This window comes from Nilaparvata lugens, chromosome 2, assembly GCF_014356525.2.
Source record: "Nilaparvata lugens isolate BPH chromosome 2, ASM1435652v1, whole genome shotgun sequence".
Taxonomy (NCBI): Eukaryota; Metazoa; Arthropoda; class Insecta; order Hemiptera; family Delphacidae; genus Nilaparvata; species Nilaparvata lugens.
Window position 1 is genome coordinate 8,099,026 of NC_052505.1, and position 13,014 is coordinate 8,112,039.

The 13,014-nt window shown below is 33.1% G+C and overlaps 1 protein-coding gene across 2 annotated transcripts in view; it reads right to left on the reverse strand.

Annotated features, from left to right (window-relative positions):
* LOC111048958 (MTOR-associated protein MEAK7) overlaps positions 1–11,827 on the reverse strand; it is a 30,024-nt gene extending 18,197 nt beyond the window's left edge. For both annotated transcript variants that reach the window (XM_039420464.1, XM_022334942.2), the window contains exon 1: positions 11,338–11,827. In XM_039420464.1, the coding sequence (XP_039276398.1) occupies positions 11,338–11,478 (141 nt within the window). In that variant the 5' untranslated portion in view covers positions 11,479–11,827. The remainder of the gene's footprint in view (positions 1–11,337) is intronic.
* Positions 11,828–13,014: the final 1,187 nt, after the last annotated feature.

The following is a 13,014-nucleotide window of genomic DNA, read 5'->3' on the forward strand; positions in this document are numbered from 1 at the left end:
CGTATTCTAAAATATCAGCCACTGAGAATTTTTTGTCAAATTTAGTTTCAAAATAGTTTGCGGAATGAATAGTTTCAATCTTTAAATGGAGTTGATGAAAAATGATAATGTGCTACTAGAAGCTGGAAGACAACGTTATTGTTGATTGAGATAAAGGATATTCTTGAAAAATTAAAAGCATACAAAATATCTATAAATAGAGCACAAAACAATAGAAAATAATAATCACTGTGATTTATCATGAAATAACAATGAAGAAAATATCGATTTCAGATTAAATGTTTGCCCTGAGAAGTTCAGATCTGCTTTGGGTCATTCATCACTCTCACACTCAATGCAGTTATGGAAGGATAAAAATCAATATCTATCATAATTCTCTGTTTCAATTCCAGGTAGCCTCTTTTTCAACTGTCATAATAGCTCAATCGCTCAATTTCTCTTAGTTCATATATTCAGCAATGAATGGAACAAGCCAAACCGAGAAAGTGATAAATGATGATAATTTTGTATCTGCCAAATTTCAGCAAAATTATTTGGAAAGAGTTCAGAACTCCAGAGTGAAATATTAGAGTGAAGACTATCCATTCTACACCTCACCTCATCGATTGTTTTCACCATCGAACTCTCTCACTTTACTTTAGTGCAGTCTCTCGTCAGAACCAGGTGAAAACAATTATCCAGATATGGATACTTCTAAATTATTACCATCTTTAAGCACTGGTCGCACATTGTTCGGATGGAGTTAAGCAAGTGCGGCGTCAATAGAAATGGCCTTCAACACGTTTCAACTTATTTCTTATTCTTTTCCAAGTCCTCAGTTTCTTATCTGCGATCGAATTTTATTATGAAGTTGAATGAGACATTTTTTGTAACAAGTCCCAGAAAACTCGGGATAACAAAACGTGGCGTTACAAATAATGAAAATGAATGTAGTAAAACTGTAATACTGTTCTGATTATCTTGTTATCTAAATTAAATTTCTCTTCATTACTCAACTGTGATACTATAGTAGAATAATGTCCAACTTCAACGTATTAATTGTTATTGTTGTTGTTATTCTACCTATTATTAGGTACAATAACATATTATTCTACCTATTATTATTATTATTCTAACTATTATTACATGAACATTGTCTATATACTACTGTAGAAATGTGTGACTTGAAATTATTGTTGTTATATTATATATTGACGTTGTCTATGCTGTAATGGTTTCTTGACAGTAGAATTTATTTTATTTATATAATTATTTGAGTATACCAAGCACAAGCGTTATGTACCGGTAGAGTTCTGCTTGGTCACATTAAATAACTATACTTCTATAAACTGCTATAACTATAAACTTGAGTTATAATAGTGATATATGGAAGGTTATAGGCCTACTGTGTAGGCTATTGTACTCAATGTGATTTTCTTGAATGGTTCTAAAAAGTACTTTTAGAATTCAATAATCCCGATGGTTCTCAGAGGTACTTTTAGTGTTTCTAGTGATATTACTGAATTTTTTGATTTAAACACGATGAATAGTGATTACCAATAAATAGTCATATTATTCAATTGTACATTATTTTCAAATTTATGCAGTATTTTTATTCACCCAGTCTACTATTAGTTACGTCCTAAACAGCATGGGACAATTTCCGCCCCTTAGTCTTAGGTCTATTATAATTATGTCCTAATCAAATTCTTGTTACAAAATTATATATAGATTCTACTGAGATAATACTTTTTCTACGTAGGCTACAAAAGAGTTGACTTTCTATTCATTTAAATATTACAATAGTGCGATAGTATCCCTCTAGCTGTAAGCTATTTGAGGGATATATAAGAATAATCCATTGTCTAGAGTATTCAATTTGAAAATAACATGGAAAAATTTACTTCCGACTGAATTTTGCGCGTCTGAAAATTTTCCGCCTTGGGCTCTCACTTATTTTTTCACTGTGCCCATTTTTTTGTGCTACATGATGGGGCCTGAATCGATGTTCCCAATCAATATCTAAGTGTAAATAAAGTGGGGTCACTAAAATTAATACATTTCATGTATTATTCAATTTCAAATGGAATCAGATGGAGATAAAGATTGTGGCATTTTGTCTGTTGATAGAGTATCAATATACGCTAATCCTTGTGGATATTCCTTTCTGCACATTAATTCGTGTGAATCTTCAAAACCCAACATTTTCTAAACTAATATTTTTGTATAGCACGCTATTGCTTATACTAATCCTTGGAACACAATGTTTTCAGAATTTATTCTTGGATAACACGAGTCTGAATGCTGGAAAGGGGAGTAGAGGACGGCATGACTCATTAAGTCTTCTATCAACACGGTTTCTTTCACTTTGATCTAGCTGTAAGTAGCAACAAGGAAGTGATAGTCTCAGATCATTGCTGTTATTTTTGTTGGACGAAGATTGTGAATGAAATCGAAAATAGGTTTAACGGCAGCTTCCCACGCCGATTTTCAAATACTGAGCATTATTTTGTTATTTGTCTAAGCTTGCTCACTTTTATTAAGAGTCTTAGGTACTTCCACAATTGAGGAAATATTTTTTCTATGGCAAAACAATCATGAGTGTGAAGCTACACTTGTATTGTACATGGTCAACAAAAAACAAATTCAAAATTCAAATTCATATTTATTTTGTCAATCAAACAATTACAATTACAAAGAAATAGTATACATCACAATAAAAATATTCAGAAAACTTCTTCATAAAAAAATGAAATAGAATAAATCATATAACATGAGCTTTACTCAACTGTGATACTATAATAGAAATGAGCATTCTTCAAGAATTTATAAAATAGCAATGTATACAATGAAACTTATACTTCAAAATGATTTCACAAATTTTACTGAGCGCAAAACAATATGGAATTTTCAACAATAAAATAGTACCACTGTTACAGTCTAGCTGAACCAGGAATCTAAAATAAATATCCTAGTGAGAAGTAAGATCTCCCAGTTATAATCTCTGAATTTCTAAGGATAAGTGGTGTCTCCTACGAGCTGATAAGTATACGAGCTTACTAAATAAATTGATAATTGAATAAATATATACGAGCTTATACCCTAGTACATGTCTTTATTGTTTATTATTGAATAGATGCTGATGAAGCATTCTCGATTACTATAAAAGGAGGGTCAGATTTTTGTTGGAATTATGATTCGCATTGGACCGAGATCATTTAGATGGAGATTAGGCTACAGAGGCTAAAGAAATTCTTTCAAAAGATCTCGCATAGAAGTAGCAGTTCCCCCTACATATTCATGTTCACTTTTCTCTCGTAAAATCTGCAATAAAAATGTCTCAAAATTCAGAATCTCTTCTACTTTGTTTACTTATTTATTTAATTACCAAGAACGTGTCACATGATTTCAAAGATTTTTTCAGAATAGAGTAGTTTACTTTGATTATTTCTCCAAAAGTTTGAAAAGAAATGAAACTATGAAACTTTTGAATGTTGGCACATTGAGCAAAATCTTCTAGACGAGCCAAATTCAACAAGTGAGGAATGAATGTATTTGCTTTGCATTCAGTAGCAGACAAGAACTTATTAGAAGCACAGTATCACGTGATAAAGTAGAACGTAACGTCAAAACAACTTTTCTGCTACAACACTTTCTGTGACGTAAAAGTAGAGTCGGCCTCGTTTAGATCTTATGGACAGTATAATTTTGAAAATGTGTCCTCCTGCTTCAGCTATAATCTTTGAATATGAGAGACTTCTTCATTGATAATCACATAAAACGTAGAGAAACAGTAGAACCAGATGAGACTTCGACTTTCCTAAGCACACTTGTTTCTCATTATTTGCTTTTACAATAAAAGCTTGTTAAATTTAGCTAAGATTCGAAGAAAGACGTTAGACCTCTATTTTTATACAAGCATTTGTTTCAAATTAATAGGAATGGAAATGTTCGAGAATAATCGAGTATCTTTTATGTTGTTTTGTAGGAGTAGATACTTGAAAACTTACAACATATTTTGATTAACTACTATGGTTAAAGGACAAAAATTCAGTTTGCTTCTTATTCTCATTCTAAGCTGAACATCAAAAGTTGCTTCACAAGATTGATTTAACAAGTGCCAGACAGGGACAAGATAGGTTAAAGAAAGGAAACAATCAAACTAATGAAAAGTTCAAGAAATATTCAATACAAAGTATATCAATAGTTTCAAGACTCATATAATAACTTCAAATTTATCGAGGATTTCAGTAATTATCTTCGGAATAAATATGGGACTATATGAAATTATCACGTTAACCGAATTAGTCTTTACCATTTCAGGTGAAGCCTCTTTCAATTATAACTACCCTTCTGTACTAATAGAATGAAGTCCCTGTTGGAAATTGAATTGCTGCCTTTATTTAATCCTAGGAAGACAAAGTTAGGGCGCAGCCAGCCTCTCTTACACTCTTAGAGTCATAAATATCAGTCAAGAGGAAATATCAGAGCTACAAAGAGCACACCGTGAGTGTAACAAATTATCGCCCCAATTTGTTGACCTACTACACTAAAAACACTTAAAGTCTTCATTATCAAAAATTCTTAAGATGGTGATAGTTCCCAAAGACGTGATAGTTGCCCATGCAACCAGGTAGCCTACTAGAATCGTTCTGTTATTGTTTGATATAGACAACCAATGCGTGCTTGACTAAAATCGTTCTTAAGAATGTAAAAATTGCTCAGAACAAACCTACCTGAGAACAAATTAGTTGCCTAGCAAGTAGCAAACAATCAGAATGATCAATGATCATAGTACTTGGCTGCTAGTCAATAAAGAAGTTCTCAGCTAAGTAGCCTAAGTTCGTAAGAATCATTCATGAAAACGGCCCTTCAAATATTTATTTCATCATGTCATAGTGTATAAAACACTATAGTCATAATATAATTATGACCATGGAGGAAAAACTAGGCTGAGCTTGTACCATTTATCTCAAAAAATTTGATAAGTTAATGTTGTCGAAAGTATTATTAGGTTATGAAATCACATATCACTGCTTTGAATAGTGAGGATAGCAACTGTAGTCGAGTCATAGCAGTTATTGGCATATTTTGAGTTGCCATATCCCATAGAGCGACAATAGTTTTGAGACAAATAGATTTGTTGTTGATGAAGAACTGCGTGTCCAAAACTATCAGAGCCAACATAGTTAACAATCGTGCCCATATTCTTGAGTCCACCAAAGCTTACTCTGCTTTTTTAGTAAGAAAAAGCTTACTATAAACATTTTCACAATGGAAAAATGTGATATAAGTATAATAAGCTCAATAAAAATATACATTGTTCGCCATTACTCCATGAGGAAATGAGTTAATGAAGAACAGGACCAAGTGCTTTGTTAGTCAAGATATTCTCTAACATTTGTATTATTGGAAATGGTATCAAAGAACCTTAGAATTTACTTTTTAAATTATTCTAAAGTTCTCTGATTCCATTTTCAATCATAGAAATGTTAGCATTTATTATTATAATTTATTCTTAAGTTCTCTGATTCCATTTTTAATCATACAAATGTTAGAATTTATTTATAACTTATTATAAAGTTCTCCGATTCCATTTACAATCACACAAATCATGTTAGAGAATATCTTGACTTACAAAAGCACTGGGTCCTATTCCTCATTAACTCTCTATCTAGTGACATTGTTTTACTTTTCACTGATATTGGTTTTTAAGGACTCTACTTCCTTATTGTTATTGTTTCCAATTGTTGTTATTGTTCCCCCACTTTCTTATTGTTTAACTTTTCAATGATTACTTTTTGGTTTCAAGGACTCCACTTTCTTATTGTTATCGTTTCTTATTGTTGTTAATGTTCCTCCACTTTCTTATTGTTTGAATTTTCAGTGATTACTTTTCAGTTTCAATGACGCCACTTTCTTATTGTTTAACTTGTGATTATTTAAGTGATTTAAGATACTTGTAATGATTTAAGTGATTATTTTTCAGTTTCAATTACTTCTCAGTGGTTACTTTTCAGTTTCAAAGACTCCACTTTCTTATTATTTATCTCAACCATTTTTCGTGAATCACCAATAAATTTCTCTGATACATGCTTACACAACAACTGATTCTAATTGCTCTCCCCTCGTTCCGATGCTGTTGTCTGGTTAACGATCGGAATAGCATCATCGATTGGAGATTTGGCAAGTTTGGTGGGGGTGGGGTTCAGGTGTCGCCTCATTAACAAAGCCTTTCATCTCTTGTCTATTCCTTCCTCTCTGAATCATCCACTCTTCTGCAATCAATTCTAATGGCTCGTGATTCACGATTCCATCATAAACAAACTTCTCAACTTGAATCGTTCAAAGTTTTACTCCAGTTTCTCTTTCGATGAATTTAAAGTCAAGTTGACGAATTATTTGAACCACGGATTGAAACATTTTTTCATCCGAACAAACTTTTTCGATTGTATTTCTCTCTTAAAAATATGCTCAGATTGTCAAGTACAAAATACACTAATAGAATATATCCATTATTAATTTATTCAACAATTCATTAAGACATTATAACAAAATATCTTCAATATCCAATCTTATTCTAACCTCTATTATCTCTTGCTATGTTATTAGTTCCCGACTACTGCCATATTGACTATTCAATGATTGGCTATTAGCCATATTGACTTTTCACTACTTCCAATGATTGGAAAGTTTACGTGAAAACTGAGACAAATGTACCCCATGAAATCATAATCGTATTTGAAATCTACATGAATGTAATATAATTCAGAACAATAGTTAAAGAAGGTTACACCTGGTCTTATATACTAATATACTAGGGACTGCGCCCTAACTTCGCTCTTTAGGGAAAATAAAGGCAGTCATTCAATTCAATTCAATCCTGAGCGTCGTCAGTCCATGATAGATTTCCATCGGCAAGGAAAAGTGTATCATGGAAATAATATTGATTCAGGGTAAAATTTCTTCTGTTGTCACCTTTCCGTGAATGAAATATTGAAGTTTTCAACATTTAGTATGAGCCGACATAGTTCAGTGGTCTGGATCTTTAGTTTTAGTCCTTCCATTTTAGATATGAAATTGTTTGTAAATTAGATGGTAGTACTGATTTTCAATGCATTGTTTGGATATATAAGTCCAGAACCACGAAATGTTACTATCCAAAAAATGAGAAAATGAATGTTTCTGTCCGATGGCTAAATTTAGTAGGCCTATAAAACTTGAAAATTAACAGAAAATAGGCTACGAGGTTTTTGTGGCACTTTGTAGCTATTTAGCATGTGGAAATAATCCTGCTTGAAAAATTGGAATTGGACTTTCCTCATGTATCCAAGCAACATAATAAAAATCAGAACTACAATTTAATTCACAAGCTTCTTTATGTCTACAATGACAGGACTAAAACTAAAGATCCAGACCACTGGACTATGTCGGCTCATAAGTGACTACATATTGAAAACTTCAATATTTAATTCACGGAAAGGTGACAACAGAAGAAATTTGACCTTGAATCAATATTACTTTTGTGATACACTTCTTCTCAACGATGAAAATCTATTAGAGACTGACGTTCAGGAATAGTATTGGAATGAAAAATTCCATTCTCTATTGGCAATATTTTTCTTGATAGTAAGAATTCATAACTATTGACGAAATAGTCGATAAATGGGGCGATTTGCACCGTAAATAATTCAGAGCAGACTAGACATTCAAAACGCTTGCATTAATTAGGTCTTACAGAATTCCGACACGAAATCTTGTAGAACCATAGTTTTCAATTTTAGTTGGCCAAGTATTCTATCTACATTACGTCTTACGTTTAGGCTGAACCAATCATTCCAAAATATCCTGGGAAGGACGATTGATATGGTAAAATTAATTCATTTTACGTTAATAATACTAGGTGCTAAGCTAACCGCATTTCTAATTAAATTCAATTTTAAAATGTAATAAATTGATATTGTTGAATGCATTCACTATTAATTAGAATAAAATATAAAGCCAGTCTTGTATTGCGGGTTGCCTATCTGCCATTTACCTCATGCTTGAGAGGGAGGTTACAAAGATCATTTTTTAAAGAATGGGATGGAGCCTCTTCTCCCCTTCTAGTCTTCCAGGAAGGACACTCATGCCGGTTGATAGATATTGGAGATTACAATACATGGTATTAATTTAAAAATTAGTCTTTTTGGAAAAATCGTGATAGAAAGTTTACAGAATTCATTAACCTCAAGAATATGACTGAGCTTCTGCAATTTTGCCAGAAACGAACAAAACATCAAGAAAACAATTTTAATTTTCTTCTATGCAGATTTCTATAATTTATAGCAAATCCAAATAGTTCGAGAATTTGATCAATCGCTCACAGATTGGATCTTGAGTTCAACCCTTAGCCATGCCAAAGTGGAAGGTTTGTTGTAGAATTTTGTCCTTGGAATCAATGGATCAACAGCAATACCCGCAGCTTCGCAGAGTTGGAGGAAGCAATCATAAGCAGTTGTAGCAATTGAACAACGTATATGAGTGAATTTTCCAAAACGGATAGGAAATGGGCAACACCTATGATATTTTTTTTTTCAAAAATAGCATAGCCTAATAGTTCTTGGATAATACAATCATTTATATTATTCATAAATGGAAAGTTGTATAGAAAAATTCCGTCTATTGTTCTTAAAAAAAACGGCAGGATCCAAGTTATCATCCCGTGAATAATTATGTATTATATTGGAAATGAGAACAACCTCATTATTAATAAACAAAATATCACAAAAGTTCATCATATATTATCAAGACAAGTGGGAGGAAAACTATTGTAATTCGTCAAGAACTTTAAGCCATAGAATTAATCTTTGAGAATGGTAAAATTGATGAGCTGAGTTTATTAAGACTCGTAAGAATATGGTAGCTTCAGTACTCATGATCAAATATCTGTGGGTATGAATAACCGCGACATCTAGCAGCATAAACATAACTGAACATCTAATAAACGTTAGCATAATAATATTAATCGTGAATGTTTTGTATGTAATATAAATTTACATTTATATTGTAATGTAAATAAATAAATGAATGTACAAGTAACAACAATAATAAACTCCACTTTTTCGAATTCATAGAGCCATAAACTTAACTTACTAAAAACAAGTATTTACGCCCTGAAAGGATTTCCTTAGAAGTATTGTACCCAATTTCTCACTTACATAATGTTCAGTTGTTTGTATTACTGAAACTATGTTTGTATAATGAATTGCTATACAGACTTTTACTCATGTAGGCCTATAGTAGTTTTTTCATATATTTTAGCCTGTTGCACAGTCTTAATTTACAAACGCCCTAAAAGGATTTCCTTGGCAGTAGGTGGATAGGTGCCTAATTTTACACTTACATAGTGCTGAGCTGTTTGTATTACTGTAACTATGTTTGTAATTCATTAGAATTGCTATGCGAACCTTTATTCATGTAGACCTGTAGTACCTAGTTGTGTATATTTGGAAAGTGAAAAATAAAAGATTATTCTATTTCTAGTATATTTATTGGTATGAGACGGCGGCGAGTGCGCTATCCCCCAACAAGTTGTCGACAAGTGAAGTGGATGCCACCCCGGGACACCGCGAGGAGGGATTTTTATTAGAATGTAACAACATCGGAAAGCGATTAGGCGCCTGCCGGCAAGGCCATGGGTGGGTGCGCAGAAAGCAGAGGGAATAAAGCAGCAGAAAAGCCCGACAGGAATAGTGCGAAGGTCAGATTGACCAGAGCTGCGTCACAGCATCATAGCGCTGAGGAACCGCTCGACGCTGCTTTGCTGCCAAAATTGTGACGCACATTGTACAACACCCCCAACACTCCTCCTTCGCCACCCCACCCCCGTCACCGCAACACAACGGGTGGTTTCAGTGCAGGCTCCATTACCGTCTCTTCCAAGCGGCAAGCTTCATTTCAACAATCTCAATTTCAGAAAACTCTCCACAACAAAAAATGCACAGCGCTTGATCATAATACAAATATGCAGCATAGAGTAATGTGAACTATGATTCAATTTAAGAACAGGAAACGTAGTGCGAAACGAGATTAATTCGCAACTATATATTGGAGAAGTGAATAATTAATGCATATTCTATGACCAAAGATACTCTTTTAAAAAATATTCACATTACTTGATTGCTTTTATCGAACTTGACTACCTTTCCTGAGTGTAAGCCAGTTGTAATCGATCGAATAAACACAATATTTGCTACAGTTGTTCACTATTTATTGTAGCCTACAATTTCAGAATATTGTTTGTCTTTCCATATTGTTTGAACATTTATTTTTCTTTATCATATTATTTGTTTTTTTTTTGTATTGTTATCTTGTAATAGAGAGTTAAGTGTGAGAGAGTGCCGACTGCGCCCTAACTCCGCTCTCTAGGAAAAATAAAGGCTGTTATTCAATTCAATAAGTAACACTGATTAGGAGTGGGCTAAGAGACTTGGACGTATTGAATATTATGTATGATAATAGAACCACCAACACTGGTGAACGAAACTGCTCAATTGCTTAAAAACTGTTCTCTGGGACAGAATTATGACAGGTATATTCATAGTAGAGGTTAGTGCTTCTTAGAAAAATATGTACTACATTGTGGTGCAGGCACATATGAAAATGTAAGTAGTGAATGATCACTTGATATGTAACAATATTGTTGACACTCAAAGCAACTATATGGGTTTCATATCAAATGAACCAGGTATATTATAAATAATCAAGTATTTTCAAAGTTATTAACATAGGTAGGCTACATCTCAACGAAATTATTTCCAGTTTTCACTAAAAATTTGCCCATTAACTTACTTAGTTTTGTTTTTCAGCCTACCAGGCTACTTATATCTGGGGCTACTGTTCGAAATCGACAACAATGTGATACATGGTTGAACTCGTCTTGACTTCCCCTATCAAGCTATGTAGGTCTCAATGCTGGATTCCGCGGCATATATACTAAAGTGCGCCCTCATATCAGTGTAGGCTATACATACATTCTGCCAGACTTTCTGGAGAGGTTATCTAGTTTTAGCTAAGGAAAATTTTCCAATATTGAACAAAGCGCATCCAAAATTAAATTTCAAGTGGGCTACTAATACCCGATTGATACTCATAATACCGGAGCAACTGACTTGGATAAGTTAAGCCAGTATTTATGTCTATATAAAACTCTTACCATATTCAATTTTAAAACATCACAAACATCTTGGTGAATGACATGAGACATCACAGACTTCATGGTGAATATAGCCTACTTTTTTATAAGATATTATGCAAACAAATTAGTTTTAACAATAGAATAACATGCATTATGTATGTTGAATAAATTATCAATACCTTGACAACCTCAACGCTGACCCCCTTTGAAAGGTCTGTGTTACAAGAGCCATCCAAGGAGTCGACAATCCTCGTGACTTCGCACACAGATAACCTGCCGCGTCGAGACTGACGTTTTTTGCTTGAGTTATTGTTACCCATAGGGTTGGTGAAGGTGAATAATAAAACTAGATAATCTAACCAGCGAATCAGCCCGACATGACAAATTTGTTAATTATGTTTTATAAGAATGCAACGACTGGTAATATTGAAACGAGCACTGTACTGTAATGTCTATTCTGCTAAAACTGTAGAATATATTATTTTATGATTTTCAGATCAATTGTTATTATTAAGACGTCTACCTGCCAAAATACTTAACTGATCAAAAATGAAATAAAATAAGACTAACACAGATTAGAGAGGTGAGAGAGAAGTCTCAAGACTTGACAACCTCAACACTCAACAACAGCAGAAAGCATTCTGTTATTTTGAAAGTAGTCAGCAAGTCAGCTGATGAAAGTTTATGAATAGATCGTCAGATAATAGAGTGCCTACGGTAATCACTAGCGCGCTCTAGTACTTTATCTGGAACCAACGGGAAAGCACGGGCAGATGAATTTACTCATTTCATCTAGATTTCCGTTCTTCTAGAAAAACCTATTTTGAAAGATGGGCTCTTGCTGAAGCTGAATGAACGCGAGAATATCAGCTTTCATGCTGAATTTCAAAAATCTGGATTGTTAATAGCATCGGAATAATAAATATATAATCAAGACTGAAAGCATTAGCTGAAAAAACAGGATAATAGTTATTTAATCATTTAATTTTCAAAAATATGTTTTTTTACGGTAATAGACTGGAATAATTTGGACAAAATCAAGATCAGTTTTGCAAAGCTTTCTATAAGCTAACTAAAACGTTTTTGAGAAACAACAGTGACACTATTTATTATAAGTAAAGCCTCATTGAAAATTAAACTAGAAGCTTGAAACAGAGGGCAATATAATGATTAATTGTGTAATGTATTTGAAAACAACTTGATGATTTATAATAATTGAGCAATCCGTCTACAAATATAATCTGAGCTAGGAATGTTCATTCTCAATTCAAACATTATTATTAATCTTATTAATTCAATAAAGTTGAATTTCTCAATGGAATAATACTATTTGACAAGTTTTCCTCTAGTGCTTCATGTAACAAAACAAAGACATTCCTTTGCCAATCAAATACCTTAGTTCATTTCAAAGGAATGTGCTACCGTAAGTAAACTGTTTATATGAGTACGCTTATTGTTAATAAAGTAGTCCTATCTAACTTACAATCTCTTAGTATATGCTATTTTGTTCAATATAGTGTTGCCTAATATTCGGTTCAACTTGTTTTATTACCCATTGCATTCGTAATAAAAGTGTTATCTATCAATATTTATCTTTAGCTCTATTTCAATCAAGACAGATATATTATTATAAGGTATATTATTGGTTCTAGCCAAGTATAAAGAGATATATCAAATATTACCCATGCAGATTCCGAGGAGGCTCTTACTGTACTCAAATTCGTCACCTGCATAAACAATTATGATCACAAAACCTACATGAGCGACATTGTCATTCTCCTCAGAGCGGGGCTATATTATAGTCTGTCCAAACAGGCATGAGCTCTGAAGGATTAGGCCGACCCTCCTACTAATCA